At 40.0% G+C, this 20,965-nt stretch overlaps 1 protein-coding gene across 18 annotated transcripts in view; it reads right to left on the bottom strand.

The window, feature by feature from the left end:
• Positions 1–20,965, bottom strand: part of NAV3 (neuron navigator 3) — a 552,459-nt gene that overhangs the window by 173,672 nt on the left and 357,822 nt on the right. For 10 of the 18 annotated variants that reach the window (XM_068936171.1, XM_068936179.1, XM_068936230.1 and 7 more), the window contains one exon: positions 564–626. The exons of the other annotated variants lie outside the window; for them this stretch is intronic. In XM_068936171.1, coding sequence (XP_068792272.1) covers positions 564–626 — 63 coding nt within the window. The remainder of the gene's footprint in view (positions 1–563; positions 627–20,965) is intronic. 18 annotated transcript variants of the gene reach the window in all.

The following is a 20,965-nucleotide window of genomic DNA, read 5'->3' as shown; positions in this document are numbered from 1 at the left end:
GAAATACACAATCACGGAAACCCAGAAAGCCACCTATATAGTCACCTTCCAGAGCAGAGAAATTCCATAAAACTGCTCAAAATATTTGCTGCTTTTTTTCCATACCAGTATCAAATAGTAGTCCTTTGAGATTAGTATTATGGCATGAGATATGCTCTGTCACAGCAACTGTATTTCAAATACACTTTACTAGTAGAATTTCTTTTTAAACCTCCCCAGGGTATTAATCTGAGTTCAGAAAGTCATGTCTGACTCTTTCCTTGCTATGGATCATCATCAGTAATAAACATTCTGGAGGTCAATGTATTTAATGAATGCAAAATTAGGAAATAATTTATTCTTACTCAAGTTCTGTAGCACTCTGAAACCAAAATCAAAGAAAAATGCAATTCAGTCCTTATAGATAGCATACGAGATTCTAAATATCCACACTACATACACCATATAGAAATCAGATAGTACTTATTACAAGCAGTTTAACCTACAGCCTGTGAAAAAATGGAAGAGCAGAGAGTATTTGCCTGTCTGACTTTCCCACGACCAGAGCAGAGAAGGAGACATACCAGCTTTTGAGTGCTGGCTGCTTTCTTGGTAGCAGGTGAAATGCCAGTGCTCTTAACTGCAGGCTGCAAAAAGAAGAGAGATTCAAGCAACCAAGAGCCCTTTACGTGTGGATGAAAGCATCTTTGCAGTACGTTTTGGAGCCTGGATGAAGATGAAACTATCCATGTAGGCTCAGTTATATAACATGTTATGGAAGAAACTAGAAAATATTTCAAGGTGGAGATGGCCTAAACTTTGATCCTCCCTCACAGAATAAAGAGCAGTATAAGACTTGGTCATACACATTGTCATATATACATTCATTCCCACAAACAGACTATCTAAAATAACTATTTTTTTGGCCAAATTTATAAATTTGCACAGCCTGCTACAGCTAAAGCTGTTCTCACAGACTGCAAAGGACTATGCTACTTCACTTTCTGTTCTCAATTGACTCATACATTGCACACATCTGTGACTTCTTGACAACTCACTTGTGGTGTGGGAAACACCCAGATTTTTTGTTTGCCTTTTAACTTTGTTCCTTCTGGTTTTTTTTTTCCCCCAGCTGGTTTCACTAGTTCATATTCGTGTTCTGCCTCTCCTTTAAGCACAGGGCTAGAAAACTACAATATAGAGATAAAAAGAGAAAATACTGGCAATTCTATACTGACATATGTTTTTATCTCCAGTTTTATCACTAAGCTTGTTTAACAAAGCCAGACTTGATAAACCAGGCAGGTGGAAATTCAGCTTATGTACTGCCTATGACATAGGCAAAGGTCAATACTTCCTTCACCAAAAAATAAAAATTAAACAACTCAAGGACTGTCTCAAATTCAAATGCTTTCAGAAAATACTGCCTGCTATTCTACATACCATCGTGCTTTCATTGTAATTATTTGTGTGTATTATGATTTTGTCCCACTGAGTACTGGGCCCAAATGCCCCTCTTTATGATAGCTGGTTTATACCACAGTGCTTCTACTAAGCCAATAGCATCATTCTAGATTAAAACTGGTATACCACAATGGATTACCCAATTCAATGTCTATATCCGTTGGCCCATACTTTCTTCAAATGTCACATTTCCAGCACTGTTTGGGATCTAGGTGATTCTTAATTGATCACTAAAATAATATGCAGTATTGAGAACCCCTTGATGTTCTTAGCATGAACACAGATGTTCAGCACAGTTGAAGTTCTGCTCATGTCTTTATAAAAACTTGCAAAGAGTAATAGAACTAAAATAACAATGCCTCTAATGCCTTTACATCACATATTTTGTGGCACAAAATGTACTTAATCCATAAAAAGCAAGAAAGAATGACTTATGTATTATAACATAAAATAAGATTTATTGTAATTATTTATAAAAGTACTTATCTGTAACCTAGATAATTATAAGAAACACTAGAAACACTTTTGTAGGCCATTTGAGTCAGCATTATTCATGATTTACCTGTTTTCTCATGAAATATTATATACAAAATACAGGAAATATGCCAATTTTTGCAGGATTTTCACTATCACTGTATTGCTATATGTCATCCCCAATAGGTGTTACCTAGGTATTCCAAAAGGGAGGATTCCTGCTGCAGGAAACATTTTTTCCCAAATTTGCCTCTACTACAGATAGAAAACAAGAGCAAGGTTGAAGAGTTTCAAAGGGAAAAATGTGAAATGAACTCCTATGAGCTTTATTTGAGAAGTATTTAGCTGAGCTGTAACAAGCAGTCTGGTTTCTTTTGATATTGCACAGATTAAACCACTTAAACACACATGAAAGATCTGAAAGCAAGCCATCTGCTTTCTTTTCTCTTGCATATTTAAAGTGGGTTATGCTTATTAACATATATGTGTGCTAATACCTTCAGACTAAAAGCTGTTGATTCTTGAGCAAGAGTGTTTGAAAGTCTCACATTTCCAATAAGATTCCCTGTAAAGAAATTGTATATAGTTTTACTATGTAATAAAAACATTATTATTTTTACTACTACTACTATAGCTACTACAACTACTCCTAGTACTATTTAATAAGGGGTGCTATGAAGAGCAGAAGAAGAAACCTAAATATTTCCAGATCCTCAAAGGCAAAGCGATAGGACAAAATGTGTCCCAGAGTAATGCAAAACTTAAACCGATCCTCTGTAGTCCCAACTTTGTTATCTCTATGCAAGATGCCTGCATGGCAGGCAAAACATTGCACTGTTCCCTTTACCTAAGACTACTGGGAGTAAATGAAATTTGCCATCAATTCTCAGTTTCTCTTGTAGAAAAGGGGGAAACTTGAAGAAATGGGAAATCGGGAGATAAACAAGCTCTCCAGTAAAATTTGGAAAAACACAAAGAAGAGCTGAGTTAAAATCACCCTATGGCTTGTTCTAATCATTATTTCCCAAGAACTGCTTATTGCAATGCATTTTTGTAAGTGTACTGGAAGACAATATGATGTTTCAGTGGGTGGTGAAAATTTGAAAACCCACCCTGATAAAACAGGTGCTATTAGTCCTGCTGGGAGATATTAAGTGAGTTCTGCTGACTTGCTGTTACACGTGGCCTGTTACCTCACCCAGATACAAGGGACATTCCATTATTCTATGGAAATTATAATACATTTCAGGGTGTTCAAGTAGAATCTACTGACACACACGCACGTTCAACTTGACTGTTTTCGAATAAACTCCTCATTATGTACAACAGAATAGTTTCAGAAGTATTTAATGAAAACAAGTATCAGTGAACTATATAACTTCAGTCCAAAAAAACTGTTCCAAATTCTGCAACAAGAGACCATATATGCAAATTAAAAGTTGATTTACTGGAGGCATTTGGGGAGAATTTTACCTTAGAGAATAATAACTACTGGTATGTAGAAGGCCTCCCAGGCAAAAATTTTTAGGAAATGATGCTGGAGTTATTTAATTATTGGTTATTTTTTGAGGAAAGGACGATGGTGTTATTCAAAACTAAAATGCCTTCCACTTCCTTTTCCAACAGATACTAAGGAACGTGCACAACAAATTCTTCCAACATGCACTCCAAACATGAAATATGAACAGTAAACCCAGAAATGTTAAAGCAAATCAACTTCTCAAATGCTTGGAGAATTCAACAGACATATGTACTGACCTGCTGATACAAGAATGTATGAGGTCACTGTTAAGGTCAGAGTATGAGCTGGGGTGTGTATTGTTTTTAAGAAAGTGCTACAGAGGGAAATGGATCCCTTTTGGCACATACTATTGTCAGTCCTGTCAGGAACATGGCAGTGATGATTGGTGTTGCAGATTTTTCATCTAGCCCCAAATCTGGTCCTTGGCAAGTCTGGGGTGGATGGGAGGTAATCTCTGCAACTTCAAACACAATTTGTTTAGTGTTTTTCGTGTTTGCCTACAAGATTAATGAAAAACTCAGTTATTCTAAATAAAAGAATTAATTCCAATCATAATTTTTAGATAAACAAACAGATCATTATAAACATCTGCTGGCCATTTTCACATAAAACAAAAACAAAAAATATCACAGAAGAATACAGACTTTTACTTTGCTCATCTCTGCAGCGCTGTGTTGCTGCTTCTCTTGTCTTCCTCACTTAACCATTCCCCCTTCCTGTGTCTGTCTTCTCCTGCATTTGCTGTACCATTTTCTTTAGGGATGTCTCTACAGCAGACAGTATCATTGTAAAGCACAAAATACAATGACAATAATTTCTGAAGTGCTTTTGTGCCTTAATATAAATCATAAGAAGAAAGTATTGGATTTTCAATTGGAATACAGTACTGGATTTTATCCTGAATAGGCTCATGGATTTAGATACAGAAAATCATGAAAGTACTTCAGCGTCCTGTGTAAGACAGCTAAATTATGATTGCACAGCAGCATGGTTCAAAAGCAAAGGTGAGGGGAAAAATTCTCTTTCAACCTGCCAAAGTAGCTCTCAGCTTCAGTACTCATCTCCGCAGGCATGTGGTCACTGACCCTGTGAAAGAACCCTACACACGCACTACAAACACAAAATTGAAGCTAAATACTAAATGTCCCCATGAGGACATTTTTCAAGGTAATGATAAAAGGCACTCTGTTTAAACACAGTGTTTTTTAAAACAATGCATCACTTTAGTGAGCCTGTCTACAACACTTTTTTAGTTATGCACCACTTCTGAGTCAGCAAGGTACCAATGGCTAAATATTTACAGAACTTGGCAACTTCAGAAAATTGGAGGGCAACATGAAAATACACACTTTTTGAAACAGAGTAGTTTCTCTCCATTAGGTCAAAAGAGCCTACAACAGAGTGTTCATTTACTAGATTTAATTAAACCTTTGAGAGTATTCCAGTTCTCTCTTTCACCATTATTTACTTCATTTAGCAACTTCATTTAGCTCATCAGAAAAAGTAGCTGCTAGAAGTAAAGGCAATTACAGCCGGAGACAGGATGAATCCTTTAAAAGATAAGTAAATAAATAAACTACGGGGCATTTCACTGCATCTCTTGAACTTTGGAAATAAACGCCATCCAGATGTCCTTTACGCTTGCTGAATCCTGTAATGCTACAGCATGTAAAGGGGAGACACTGACAATTTCCTGTCCTCCTGGCCTTTTGATTTTATAAATGCTCTGACGGTTAAATCTATCATTATATTAGGCATAATTTGCATGTTACCCTGAAAAATATCTATAAAATACTGAGCTCATCAGAAGAAAAATGATAAGAATATTTGCTACCAACAACCTCTAAAAGTACAGCTCAGAGATTTCTGTAGAGCTGAAGTTGCGTGGCTGGTCCTCCAGCTAGAAGTTAAAGTCTTTGGGAAACTATACGCAGGAGAGACTGTAACGTAAGTCACTAACTGACACCAGTTGAGGAGGTTCCTGCAAAGCATTGATGATAACTTCTTGACATAGGTGGTGGAGAAGCCAGCAAGGAGAGGTGCGCTGCTAGACCTTGTACTAACAAACAAAGAAGGTCTGGTTGGAGATGTGAAGGTTGGGGGCAGCCTTGGCTGCAGTGACCATGAGATGGCGGAGTTCAGGATCCTGTGAGGAAGAAGCAGGGCAATAAGTGGGATCACAACCCTGGACTTCAGGAGAGCTAACTTTGGCCTCTTCAGGGACCTCCTTGGAGGAATCCCATGGGGTAGGGCCCTAGAAGGAAAGGGGGTCCAGGAGAGCTGGTTAAATATCTAAGCATCACTTCCTCCAGGCTCAAGATCAGTGCATCCCTCTGAGGAAGAAGTCCAGCAAAGCAGGCAGGAGACCTGCATGGACGAGCAAGGAACCCCTGGCAAAACTCCAGCAGAAGAAGGAAGTCTACAGAATGTGGAAAAGGGGACAGGCCACTGGGGAGGAATACAGGGACGTTGTCAGAGTGTGCAGGGATGCGACCAGGAAGGCTAAGGCCCATTTGGAATTAAATCTGGCAAGGCATGTCAAGGACAACAAGAAGGGCTTCTTCCAATACATCAATAGCAAAAGGAAGACTAGGGAAAATGTGGGCCCACTGCTGAATGGGGCGGGTGCCCTGGCAACCAAGGATATAGAGAAGGCAGAGTTATTGAATGCTGCCTTTGCTTCAGTCTTTACTGCTAAGGCCAGCCCTCAGGAATTCCAGACCTTGGAGACAAGAGAGGAAGTCTGGAGAAAGGAAGACTCTCCCTTGGTCGAGGAGGATCGGGTTAGAGATCATTTGTCCAAACTTGACATCCACAAATCCACGGGCCCTGACGGGATACACCCACGAGTGCTGAAGGAGGTGGCAGATGTTATTGCTAGGCCACTCTGCATCATCTTTGAAAGGTCCTGGAGATCAGAGAGGTGCCTGAGGACTGGAAGAAAGCCAATGTCACCCCAGTCTTCAGACAGGGCAAGAAGGAGGAGCCAGGAAACTACAGGCCTCTCAGCCTCACCTCCATCCCTGGAAAGGTGATGGAACAGCTCCTCCTGGAGGTCCTCACTAAGCATGTGGAGGACAAGAAGGTGATCAGGAGTAGTCCGCATGGATTCACCAAAGGGAAATCATGCCTGACCAACCTGAGAGCCTTCTATGATGGAATGACTGGCTGGGGAGATGAAGGCAGAGCAGTGGATGTTGTCTACCTGGACTTCAGCAAGGCTCTTGACACTCTCTCCCATCACATCCTCATAGGGAAACTCAGGAAGTGTAGGTTAGATGAGTGGATGGTAAGGTGGATTGAGAACTGGCTGGACGGCAGAGCTCAGAGGGTTGTGGTGAATGGCGCAGAGTCTAGCTGGAGGCCTGTAGCTAGTGGTGTCCCCCAGGGGTCAGTCCTGGGTCCAGTCTTGTTCAATATATTCCTCAATGACCTGGAGGAAGGGACAGAGTGCACCCTCAGCAAGTTTGCTGATGATACTAAACTGGGAGGAGTGGCTGACACACCAGAAGACTGTGCTGCCATTCAGAGGGAGCTGGACAGGCTGGAGAGTTGGGCGGAGAGGAACCTCCTGAAGTTCAGCAAAGGCAAGTGCAAGGTCCTGCACCTAGGCAGGAATAACCCCAGGCACCAGGACAGGCTGGGGGTTGACCTGCTGGAAAGCAGCTCTGCAGAGAAGGGCCTGGGAGTGCTGGTGGACAAGTTAACCATGAGCCAGCAGTGTGCCCTTGTGGCCAAGAAGGCCAATGGGATCCTGGGGGGCATTAGGCAGAGTGTTGCCAGCAGGTCGAGGGAGGTGATCCTGCCCCTCTCCTCAGCCCTGGGGAGGCCTCACCTGGAGTACTGTGTCCACTTCTGGGCTCCCCAGTACAAGAGAGACATGGCACTCCTGGAGAGAGTCCAGTGGAGGGCTACCAAGATGATTAGAGGGCTGGAGCACCTCTCCTAGGAAGAAAGACTGCAAGAGCTGGGCCTGTTCAGCCTGGAGAAGAGAAGACTGAGAGGGGATCTCATCAACGTGTACAAGTATCTGAAGGGGGAGTATCAAGAGGATGAGGCCAATCTCTTCTCTGTGGTGCCCAGCAACAGGACAAGAGGCAATGGGCACAAACTGAACCACAGGAAGTTCCACCTGAACCTGGGGAAAAACTTCTTCACTGTGAGGGTGACAGAGCATTGGAACAGGTTGCCCAGAGCGGTAGTGGAGCCTCCTTCCCTGGAGATATTCAAAAGCCGTCGGGATGTGATCCTGGGCAATATGCTCTAGGTGACCCTGCTTGAGCAGGGAGGTTGGACTAGATGATCTCCAGAGGTCCCTTCCAACCTAAACGATTCTGTGATTCTGTGAACTGTGAAAGCGCCCCTGCACATATGTTTACTCTGGACTGTTGCTGCTGATCGGTCTATAAACCAAGTGAGAGCTTCTACCAAAATCTAGGCTAAAGTCAGTATCGGGAGGAATTGCTGAGAAAATCTGTGAGTGACAGGCAAAACAGCCCACAAGACTGGGATATTGGGTAGCTCACTATGCATGCAGTTAGAATACACAAAACTGTAGCTGTTTAGCTTCGTGAACTATTATTTATTTCACATACAGATAGACCTCAACTCTCAAGTGTGGAAAGCCTGGGACAAAGAAAATTTTTGTGGTACTTTTTTCCCCAGAGGCAAATGTCATCAGTAAACTCCCACTGTGATTCCAAATAAACACTGAAAAATCAGGAGGTATGAATAATTCAAATAAGGTTCCAATTAGCCAACAACACACGCCTAAACGAAGCATATTCTAATTACTGTAGAATTAAAGAAGGCCAAAAACTAGAACCTAAAATGCAAACACATTTTATTTCATGAAGACCGTTCAGATTCAACTTCTGGGACTTTACAGATTTTGTTCTGGTCAGGATGACACCAGAAAAGAATTGCTACAAACAGCATAGGTAAACAAATGATCTAACTGAATATCAACTTTTCAGAAAGCAGACATGATTTGTTATCAGTTTGTGAGATTGAACACAATCAAGTCCTAACAAAAAACTTATTTCGAACTGACTCTGAAACTGAATCCTGTCTGCATTAATTCACATCCAGACACTGGGCCAACTTAAAATGAGCTCAACTTAAAATAAGTACAGCTCTGATCTATGTCATATGATTATCTGTTGATTATATGGTCAGCAGAGCAGGAGTGTTTAAAATAATTCCTGCACATGACAAAGCTGCCAAATAGGTTATTCTATTTAGACTATTTATTTCTACTGAAACAAAGATGGTTGTAGTGTTTTCTAACTGAGATCTTAAGTATTAAGTTTCAGGTCAACCTGGATTTATATGGACAAGTTAGCTACACAAAAAAATAGTAAGACAACTGTGTTAATATTTTAATTAGCCTGATTAAAAGCCTTTGCATGAAAAGGGATTGATTAATACTGTTGAAATAAGCAGCTTTTGTGATAACTTTTTTATCCTACTGCTAGCTTAAGCCAATCTACCTTTGCAAACCTTAAACAGCATTGCCCATAATAGGGTCATTGGTTGTAAAGAATTTATATTTAGAGTTATCATCAGTATTTAAATTCAGTTCAGTGTCACAAAATCTTCACTAACACAGTTTCAGTTCTCATGCTATTCCAGATTGGTCATATCCCCAGGCTTGTGACAACCAGGGATTAGGTGCAGCAGTCTGGCAAAGCAGTAACTGCCATCGGTGAAAAAACATGCGTCATCTGTGCAAGGTCTCGTGGCTGTCTATGTGATTTTAGGAGACCATCAGAAAATTTTTTGAGAAATCCAGCATGCTTCATCTTCAGATTTCATGGAGTGAATGCTGACTGCAACAGTGGTCCGTAAATGCATACTACAGGATTAAGCGAAAAAGCACCCTCTAATCCCCCTAATACAACAACTGTAGATACTGGGGAAAGAGAAGGGGAATGGACCACAGAAATCGGCCAGCCCCATATGTTCTCCCTACACAGTGTCTCACATTGCCACTCACAGAGGGGGAATACTGACCTGCTGGACCACTGCTCTGATGCAGCACTGCACGTTCCTTCATATGTGCAAGCCACAGGGCATGGGGGGAGGTTGTAGGTGGAAATGATTTGCAATAGGATTCAAAGAGGAGTTTACTCTGTGGGCATAATTACTGCCAGTCAAAAGAGGAAGGCTGGATGGGTTAGTGTGCATGAAAGTCAAGGAGCTTCAAAAAGGTGAGACCATAAAAGATACTCTAAAATCAAGCAGATTTGGCATTCTTTCAATGAAACAGGCTAGCACTTAGCTACAGCAGATGTAGGCAGCTCCTGTTCAAGTAGGGAGGGATCAAGGGTAGACTGAGAAAATACATCTGTTCTGATGATAGGAGTTTTGGTATGCACCTACTTTCTGCTTTATTTCCCCTCATTTTCTAACATTTTAATTGTGTTATATTCTAGAGGTAATGTAATATTGCTGGAAAAGTGTTCTGGCATCACATTTTTGATATTTTAATTTCCAGCAGGAGAGCAGGGGGAGGTTGTCAGGTCTTCTTGTACAAGTTTGACAATTACAAATGCAGAAGGACAGGATTTTTTGTTTGCAATTAACATCCTATAATGTTAGGATGTTCTATACTGCTTTATTTATCCTTCTGTCTACTAGCCTCTTTTTTATAGTGGAAAAGATGTTGGGGTCAATCTTTCAAATATTAGGTGCGTGCTGCTGCTACGAGATGATTCAGCAAAAAGCCCTGCTAACTAGGCATAATGTCTCACAGAAGACCTCCAAAAGACTGAAAATTTACTCGATAGTGTTTGCAGTGATTTTAAGCACATGTGAGAAGACTAGTGAGTCTGCTTCCTCTCCTCCTGCAGCAGAATTCACAATATGAACCCTCTTCCACCCCAACGTTTCGAGTTACCATCCCTTTCCTTTTCCATCAGTTACAATGGAAGCCACAGCAAGGTGCTTTCAGGATCCCTCTGCTGCTTTGTGCACGCACCACACTCAGCAATTTATGGATGGTTACGCACTTCCTGTATCTCCATTATACATCTTCCCAGTGGTTGGATTTCCCAGGCCTACCCGATAAAAGACTATGATGTTCATACTTGATGTGTACCCTCATTTATTGTTTTCCATTTTTGATGGCTAAACCTCAAGATTATTTTCAGCACCCCATTTCTCAGCTCAATCTGGACTCACCCTGGGAGCAGAAGCAGTAGCTCTGACAGCTCTAGAGAAGACAGGCCATCTTGGACTTCCACAAATGTCCAGAAAACGCAAAGATGGTTTCAGATCTCCCAGAGTGACAAAGCTCCCATAAATCCTCATTCACAAATGAGAGACAAAGAGTGGCTTAAATGCCATTCAATAAACTTCAAGTGAATAAAATTAGTGGGGCTTCATCAGAATACACAAGGTACTCCACACGGATGTGTGCCCATGCATGTGTGCCTAAACACAGAAACAAACACCCACACTATTTCTTGAGGGTCTTGCCTGTCACTGAAGTTGCAGAATGTACCATCTTCAAGACAGGCAGTAGACTGCTGTCTTTGGAAGAAGGATGAATGAGAGACCTTGGGACAACTATTCCCTATGCTTTAGCAGGTTTCAAAGTCTCTTTGCAAGCTTGGCTTTCAGAATGCTTAGAAAAGCCAACCCTTACACTGAAACAATTTAAATTTTATGAAAAAGTGTGATGTTTTCTCATTCATCTCAGGATGCTGTTACCTTCCAAATAAGAAACAGAAAAGTAGAAGTGAACAGCAGTTTGAAACAACAGCTCACAGAGAGACAAACTACTTCTTAATAGCCCTATCTCCAGAAAGAGTTCTGGGAGACTGTTACCTTTCAGATAGGTTCCTTTATTTAACTCCCTAGTCCCACACTTCATGTTTTATTCTTACCTATTCTCCGCTTCTCGCACATAAGAGGAACGGTTTCCAAAGAAACCAGCTGCTACTGGGCGAGGAGGGAAGAAGGAGCTCACTTTTAAGAGTGTGCTGCTCAGGTTCTATAGATGACAGGTCTTAAACACACATGAGCCAGAGTATCCCATGTGATTTCAGGTCTATTGGGAAGACAGAGAGAAGAGGCATATACAACAAGATTTCAGAGAGACCAGATGGGGGGAGCCTGCAGAGCCCTACAGTCAACCAGGAGAGGAGAAGAGAACGCTAACTGGTCCTCTCACCCTCCATGCTGTCCACTCACCTTGCCATAATCTACATGCCATCACTTCTAAGGCTCTAGTTCTCCCCTCCCCTCCCAACCATTCCCAACCCCCTCCTTCTCTTCTCTTGTCTTTGTCAGTCCACAACCCTCCTTGCCTTCACCAGTCCATATCCCTACTCTAAATCTCTTCTCCCTGACAAGCTTTTATCTTGCTGTTAAACAAAACACTTTATTTTCCTCTCTGCATTTTCTGCTTTCCTTGTCTGTTTTTTTTTTTCCTTTGGATTCTTTTGAAATGGAAATAGTAGAAGGGAAATAATAAAACCACAATTATGCTCCAGTCTCTACAGTTATACCACTTCAGTAGAATCTATCAAAATTAAGAAATGCTCTTTTCTGAAAAGTCTACCTCTCTGACGAAATTCAAGGCTTCACAGGCATGGAATAGCCTTTCCTAACTAGCATAAAGCACATAAAATTATATGATAATCTAAGTAGAAGCATTGTAATGGGGAGTGGTTAAAAATCTTTAAATAGAAGTAAGTTCTCATCTGTAACCATAACAGAACTGGCACTTAGCCATAACTCCAAAATAATCAGACATTTGATAAAAAATCTAGAAAGCTGACAAAATCTCAAAATCACCACAAATGCATGGTTGGATATACTGTAAAAGAAAACCACTTCAGAGACATTGTTTATTTACTTTTAAAGCTTGGATATGCATTTTTGCAGTTCTGCTAAATATCATGCATTTTCTTCTCTATTTTTAAATTGAGCAAGCATTCTAGACATTCCTAGTATTTATAATGTACTCTCCCTATAGAAGATGGTAAAAATACACTATCATGAAGTATATCTATTTACTGTAATCCTGCTGCTGCTATCCTGGGAAAAATGTGTTCATGACTATAACAGGTGCTTTCTGAAATGTTTACCATAGCCAATTTGTGCATATGTATTTTAAAAATATGTATGTGCTAAAACTTTTCAGCACATTCGTATTGACTGAGATTTCAAGGCCACATACTTAAATAGATAACTTTCATCTCTTTGTCTAAGCATCTGTAACACAAATATATAATTGATCAATTCCACAACCTCAGGAAATGTTCACATGATAGAACTTCTTGATTTGAGGGAAAAAAAGCCTGGAATATTAAAGAGGGGAGAAGCCTAACTATTAGTGGGGAAATTGGGAGATTGTCAACTGCATCTCTTCAAAAGAAAATACTTCAAAGTGTACTTCACCCACTAGTCTTCAAGCATAAAGTACTCTAGTATTTCATCTTTGCATATCCTCCTAGTACAGCTTAACACAATGATTTCCTTATTCAGTGATGTTCCTAATAAATACAGTTGAGGGATGAGGAGAAGAGGAGGGTGAAAATGGGCACTCCACAGTAGCATGGAGCATCTGATACATCCCAAGTACAAATTAAAGGCAGAGGGGTTTCAAGGAGCTGCTAGAACAAAAGTGGAAGGGGAAATTGTTGAGTTTATGGAATTAAAAGATCCTTTTATGTTCAGCAGTCTTGGCCTACAGAAGCAGCAAAGTACATGACCCTAACCCCAACCCCAACCCTAACCAAGTATTGTCCCTTACTCCTCAGTAGTTTTCATGGAGACTGATATGATCACAATAAAAGTATTTTTCAGGACATGATTATTGCATTAACATCTAGATGAGTTATACTCATGTGACTCTACGCATTAATAAGACAAGGAATTCACAAACCTAAACAAAAGGGCTAATAACTCCATATGATTTATTTTTAATGAATAGTGTACTTCTTCCAGCACAGTAAAATAACACCCAGGACGTGTCCCTGCTGGCATTTACTTTTATGACAGCACATAGTCAAATGCGAGCAGCTCGGGAATATGCAGCTCACTCACTGCCTGGTGAGAGTGAGTAACTCTGAGCTGTTCTGCAAAAAGAGACTGTCATAAATTCTGCGGTTCTTTTAATATTCTCTGATCTTGTCTGAATGTAAAGAGAGCTGCTTGTTTCAGTGCAGAATAAAGAAATCTAGTAAAAAGCCAAACCAGAATCGAATCATATCAAAAAAAGTGATGATCTGGTTGCTTTCTCCTCCCCTTCCTTTCCATGCCAGTAACATCCTTAGGCAGGATGGATGAAGTTTCCTATCCTTTATCCTCTACTAGATCTAACACTTCCAGCAGTTCTTCCATCCTTTCCTCAGCCTCCTCTGGCTCCTTCCCCTCACATGTTTAGTCTCCCCATTAAAAAAAATGCAACTGATACTCTGCTTGTCTGTCCAGCTCTCACCCCGTCTACATTTCTTTTCCATTTCTAGACTTCTTTTAAAAAGAGCTGTTTAGAAGAGCAGTCTGATTTCCTCTTTCTGCCAGCTCCATCCTAAACCAATTTGCCTCTCATCTTACTCAAACTGGCTAGGTTAATGTCATTAATAATCTCTTTTCAACAGAACTTGGAACCAGAACTCCACCATTTTCCTCCTTGAATGTCAACCATCCTTAATATAATTGACCATATCCTTATGGAAATTCTGTCTGCTTTTCTTTCTTGATTCCCTCCATTGTTCCTACAATTATTCTTACAATGTATCCTTAGGTGGATGGTCATTATTTCATTTTAATTTTTGTTTTAGGATACCATATAGCTCTATTTTTGGTCCCCTCGTTTTTATTTTTGCTCTAGTCTTCATCTCAGGGTAATTGCATCTGCAAACATAAACTAAAGTTCAATTTCAATGCTGATGAAAGAGAGTTTACTTACCTACAACTGTTCTTCAGTTTGTATTATCTGTTCGCATATTTACACTGTGGCTATACCTACACTGAGTGCTGCTAGCCAGAGAATTTTTTAATGCTGTGGCATTCAGAAATGCACAGAAAAGATATAGCCTTTCTGTAAGGCATATTCAAGTTTATAAAAAGGGTTTTTTCATGTCTAAAATAAAGCGGGAGAGAGTCAAACTTCCAGTCCTGAAGGTCAACTTCTCTAATTTTGTCCAGCATCATTTATGATTCACGAGTGTGAAATGGCTTACTTCAGTCTCCAAAATGTTCAAAGCCCTGAGCAAATTAAAACCTGCCAGGTAAAACCTGATTCTCAGTGTACTGGGAATCCCTTCCCCAGACATGGAAGGCCACTTCCCTACACATGGAAGAGGATCTCATACTGCCCTATTAGCTGATACAGAAGTTGTTCCTGATACTGTCCCCATTATCTCTATACGGTGACAAGACGGCTGAAAGGCCTGATTCTCATTCCTCATTACTCTGAGCTTCACACCTCTCTTCAAAGGGAAGGTCCACAGTCTGAACCTTTCTAAGAAAGAAGAGGGCTTATCCAAGAAAATATCTTTGGAAGGAGAGCTAAGGCATGCTTCTGGGTGATAGGCAGTATGGCTAGACCGCTATGACAGTCTTGTAGACTCCCCTAGGAATCCAGTGAAGTTATGAGTTAATGCAAATCATCTAGTGAGGAATCTCAGAAAGCGCTGCCAGTCAAGAACTGGGTAGGTCTACTTAAAGTTGCCATCAGAAAATAGGAAATCTGAAATGTAATGTGCTGAGGAGTATTGTTTCTTGCACAGATAAGCTTCTTCATAACAGATTTGTGTCAGTCTTGCTTGCTTCAGTCCAGAACTGCCTCTATAACAAGGTGAGAGAGACGAGACCGGGAGAATAAGAGGTATTTGCCACCAATGTGGCTCCAATGTTTTATTCACCCACACTTCTGAAAATGGAATCACAGGAGGCTGTACACTTCATTAAACCACAAGAACCAGATTCAGAAATGCAGAATTAACTGGTAAGTCAGCCCTTGAGGATGAGGGATGGCAAAGAATGTATAAGCTATGCATTACCAAGACAAATTCCTTCCAGGGACCGGGGAGCATTGACACTTCAGTCATTCACTTATGAAGTCCAAGGAAGAGCTGCGATTTTTGGGAGCTGGGTAACATGCAGGGGCAGGCTCAGCTGTACAGAAGGCAAAATGTCGTCATGAAACTCCTCTCTTGAAAACAACATGGCTTGAGGCCTTGAATGGACAATACGGGCAGTTACCAAGAGCGACTGGGAGCCCCTTCATTTATTTTCTTGTCCAGATTCTGCCTTAATCAATGGGAACAGAAATCCATAGGTGGATCTGTAATTAAGGCATCTTTAATTAAGTCTGCTCTGAGAGGTAAGAGGTCTCTAAGATGAAAAGGGGCTTTTGCTGCATCGGATGAAGATTAAATTTCCATTGTAACACAAAGATAGACAACTGCTGACCACAAGTGTGGCCCAGTCCTTTGTAGCTCATGTGGCAGATGAAGGTGGGGAGGGTAGACACATTATGGAAAGCAAATAGAGGAAACAAGGAAAGCTCCAGGTCATTCTCCACTAACCAAAGAAAGCAGATAAAGTGCTGTGAAGACAGACTTGGAGCCAATCCAAGAGTCCTTGTAGGTGCAGCTGGAACCAAAGGAAAATGGTCAAGTCCACCAAATACATCTAGAGGAAGGCACAAGCTGCATGGCTTCAGATGTTTGACCTGGAGGAGCACATGTTGTAAACACTGCAGCCAGCACTGGTGTGACGGTCTGAAGGCTCCAATGAGTTTTACCAGTCAAAAGAAGTCTCAAGGCTCACATGCTGTGAAGGAGATCAAAACGGTTATGCTTCCTAGTTTCAGAGGGTCTAGCCAGGGAACCATCACACAGGCGGCCACTCTTCTCATCTACAGTCAATTTCTTTGTCTTTGCTAAAGATGTAGGGAGAATGAGCAGTACCGGTGTGATCCTTTGAGGCAGTTTGCCACTACACGCTTCCAGGTTCTGAAGAACTTATGCCCTTAGATAACATAGCCCTGGAGCTATGGCTGTTACCTTCACTGTAGCTGGAAGGAAAGCTACACATCCTCATGTCCAGGGTTTTCAAAATCCTTCGGAGCTGTTTTTACCTCAAAATGTGGAGATAATAACGGGATGGCCCTCAGAGGTGAATAACTCTTTCAGTCATTCATCTCTTGAATCTCATTAGGAGAGACACTATGAAACTATACAGTCATACAGCCACTCTGTAAGAGAAGGATCCTAAAATGAAATTTCAGGAGCCTTGCAGGGCAGAGGGGAATTTTAAGATAACATAAGAAATTCCCATGCTAACTATACACAAAAAGACAAAAGATAAAAAAATACGGATTTCCATCTGTTTTATGAGGAAGTTGTCAGAATGGAGAAGAAATTATGTGTATCAGCCTTTTTATGATTGTAAATATGCCATGTGCAAGGGTGAGGGCCTTTAGATGCTTTTTTTGATGTTGTACATTGAAAACTTCTCTGGCAAATAGAAGAAATAGAATATTCACAATATGGGCATGCTGGAAAGCCAATGATCGAGAATTCAAGTGTACTGTCATAAGAAAAAAAATCTCATCTGTTTCTTTGCTCCAGATATGAATAGTCTACCCAAAGTAAAATCTTCTTTCTGACTAGTTGCCAGGGAAAGCAAAACTCTTAATCTCACTCCAGCCATTTCCATGCACTCCTTCACCTAACATCTGGGCATATTCTTCAAGTTGATTCTTACCAAAACAGCTATGATTACGTCTTATAGATCCTTTCTATAGATGTGAGCTTTCCTATCTATAAATACGACAAAAATTCTCACAGGAGCTCAGATTTTAATTATTAACATTTTTTCTCTGGCTCTGCTGAGACCACTCTCCTAGACACCATGCTATGAGCTTGTCGTCCATTTTCCCCTTTCTAAAGGCTACTCCATTATCAAATCCCAGTTCCTTCTTGCTTACCACAGAGGATAAGGAAATGAGCTTCTAACTCTGTCCCGCCCATATTGTGAGAAGCCATTTCTTCTGGTTAGATTTTTAAACAGTTTTGTAAGGCTGTTGTCTCAGGCCTTGTCCCATCTCTCATGCAAACTATATCTTCCCAACAAAAGAGAGATTGGCTTATCATCAAAGAAAATGTGCATATCTGTTACTCTGAAAAGGGTAATAGGAGTTCAACGCACTTCTTAATTTAGAATTTCAAGATCTTTCTGCAGCTTCACTGCCAGTTTGAGATTTCATTACCCCAAATAACTATTTGCAAACTTCTTTGCCATTTTACTATTCATCCCTCTTGCCAGATCGTTTGTGAACAGAATGAATGAGTCAGTTACCAGCACAGATCCTTGGGAGATGTGAATTACAACCTCTCTTCTGGCAAACACTGACCAGTGTTTCCTTATTTTTCTTTTTTAATGAGTTGCTAATGGCGTTTATGGGAATATCCAAAAAACAGTTTAGGACTGATCAATTGTACTTCCATCCCACACAGCAACTACTTCAACCAACTTAAAAAATGACCGTAAACCTGATAAGCCCAATGGTCTTTTCCTTCTTAGAGTGAAATACTTTTCTTCTTTTAGAAAGAATTACATGAACGTACATACTCTCCAAGTAAGGCAGTTCAGATTATTCACTTGAACAACTTCTGAAAACAAAGGATGCAAGCATGCCCCATGGAAATAGAGCAACTAGAATATCTTGTGTTCCATTTCTATCTGCACAGCCAAGCTGCACAGTTGACCAAACTTTCTTCTTTCCCTTTTATTTTCACTAAACTCTTAACAGCAGCCAGTCCTAAAATCTGTGAGATTCCACTGATTGATAGCCATGAGGTGAAAGTCAATGGAGGCAGAATTTAAACACAAGGAGGTTCCACAGGTGTACTTGTGGGAAGAAACTGGCTTGCAGAGGGAAGGAAGTAGTAGGACTGGCTTTCAAAACTCAGATTGAATTTGCAGTGATAGCTGTTATAAGGGACCATATTTCTACACATAGCCTAATTTCTGTGTGTCAACTGTTGCAAAGTATAATAATCCTGTGGAAGGACTGACTTAGAGCTGCTCCAAAGCATGGAAAATATATCTGGAATCTTTATAACCAATTTCACTAGGATATTTACAGATCTGACCTGTTGTATTCTTAGTCAAAACTCCTCAACACTTTAAAAAATAAATCTTAATATTTCTTAGTTTAAGCCCATCAAAACTAAGATTGCAACACCTGCACTGGCAAAGCCAGAATAATTCTTATACAGTTCAACGCTGCGCAGACAGAAAGAGCTCACATGCAGGCCCACTTGAAAATGAAAATAGGAATGACATTTTCAGGCTTCCTCGCCTCACATGGCTTCATATAACAAAAACCCACACATTTTCATAAAAAACAGCATGGGCTTTACTAGAACTTGCCATAATTGCTTTATATTAAATTATCCTGTTCTTTACAAACATTTTTTACAGACAGTATGCTAATACAAATATTGTTTTCCTTGCATATTGACATCCCCGGATACTGAGGGATGCTGCACAATAGTGTATATAAGGCATATAAGCAGAAAGCAACCCATAGAGGGCTTTTTTGTGGGACTGTAGGAAAATGCTAAGAAGTATGCGTACCCAACACATTCTGAAGCAATGTCTACCAGTACAGACATGGTCTCCTTACCTTATTTCAGCTTCAGCCGTCACACAGTACTACACTTCTTGATCTAGATTGTTCTCAGTATCACAAAAACGTTCCCTGCTTAAGTAGAGACCGCTTCACTCACTTTACCTTCTTTTTGCTAAGCTACACAGTTTTTCTTCAGTCTTGTCAAATAAAGCAAAATTCCTGGCATACTTATAGCTCTTTTCTGAAGCATTTCCAATTTATTGACATCTTTTTTAATGGCTTTATTAACAAAATGAAGTACAACGTTCTAGAAATGGTCTCATTAGTGCTGGATATAGTCATATTGATGTCCTATTTTTATCAGATATATTCCTACTTACCCTCTCAAAGATGGTGTCAGCTCTGGTAACTACAGCTTTTTACCAAGAGTTCATAGTCATTTGACAATGCGCCATAACTCTAACACCTTTTTCAAATCATTCATTTCCAGGATGTGCTGAGCAAGACCGATATTTCTCTTGAATTCAGCTCCCTCTGTTGGACTGCAGCATGCCTGTACTCTAGACTATAAAAATTACCTTTAAAGCTTAGCTACATAAACTGGTAGTAAACTGTGCCAAAGATTGACAGGATGAAAAACAGTCTTCATTACATACATTAGGAATCTTCTGATAAGAAAGGTCCCTCCAGCTCTTTATTAAATACAAGAACCTTACTAACAAGTACAAATAAGGATGCTTTTGTATATAGATGTGCATTGGTATAGACAATTCTCATGAGAAGTAGCAAGAGCCAATTCTACGGAAGAAACAACAGCTAATAAGGCAACATCAATTTCTTAATAAAAAATTAATATAAAAACAATATACTCTTTTTTTTTTTACTTCATTTAATTATTGATGCAGCTGAAGGCACCATAGGCTGAATGAGGAGAGGATAGAAATGTTAGTTTTGTAAAATTCTCAAGTCACAGTTCTGCAAACGTCACCGTAAAAAGATTTTCAGCCCAAGCCTTTGAAGATTCTCTTGCATTTTCTCTGATATCCCTAGGATGCATTAAATTTGATCCTTTGTTCTCTTACTAAATGTTTGATACGATCTATTGAGAGATAAAACATAGGAGGTCTTCTAGTACTTTTTCAATATGTTCAGGCAGAAAAAAAAAATTGAAAATTCTTTTTCTTTGCACCACTACAGAAAAGCTATCTACCCAAGCTACTGACCTGCTTTTTCTAATGATGACAGGACTTATAACAGAATGGCTTATATACAGGCAGAAGAGCATTAGCTTTTAGTTGTATCAAAAGGTAAATCCTTGAAAAAGTATTATCTTTTAAAAGAAAAATGACCTTGAGTTTCCTTAATTGGTAGAATTATGGAATAACTGATATAAGGAAAAGATAGAAATGAATGTGGTATTTTTCCCATGGAAGATCTTGAAAGAGATGATGAAAAGAAAGCTTAAGTGTCATATTCCTACTTGTGAGGAAAAAAAGGGTGATACAAGGAAAAGACTCTGTAAGACACTGTAGATAGACAATGTATATTGTAATACACAGAGCTTTACAACCTTATTATCTTTATTAAAACCATTCATAAGAAATGTCAAAATCTTTCTACCACAGCAGATTCACCCTAGAGATAAGCAAATCTCTCCAATTCTCCTGAAAGTTTCTTTTAGCTAAAGTTTCTGAAATGCAAATATGAAATAATTTATTCCCCAGTAAATCTCAGGTTCTCAAATTCTATGTAGGACATCAAATGTACAAGCGTAATGACAGCCAGGAAGATCGTGGTAAGGCTAACAATGCAGAAACTGGATGCTGCTGGGGTTTACAGGTTTTAATTTTTATGAACTAAGACCTGTGGAGCCAGTTCAACTTGTCTACAAGTTTCTTCTGTATCACTGCCAACATGAGCAT

The sequence above is a fragment of the Struthio camelus genome, chromosome 1 (genome assembly GCF_040807025.1).
Source record: "Struthio camelus isolate bStrCam1 chromosome 1, bStrCam1.hap1, whole genome shotgun sequence".
Taxonomy (NCBI): Eukaryota; Metazoa; Chordata; class Aves; order Struthioniformes; family Struthionidae; genus Struthio; species Struthio camelus.
Note: the sequence above shows the minus strand (reverse complement) of the source record. Positions and strands in the feature narration are given on the sequence as shown.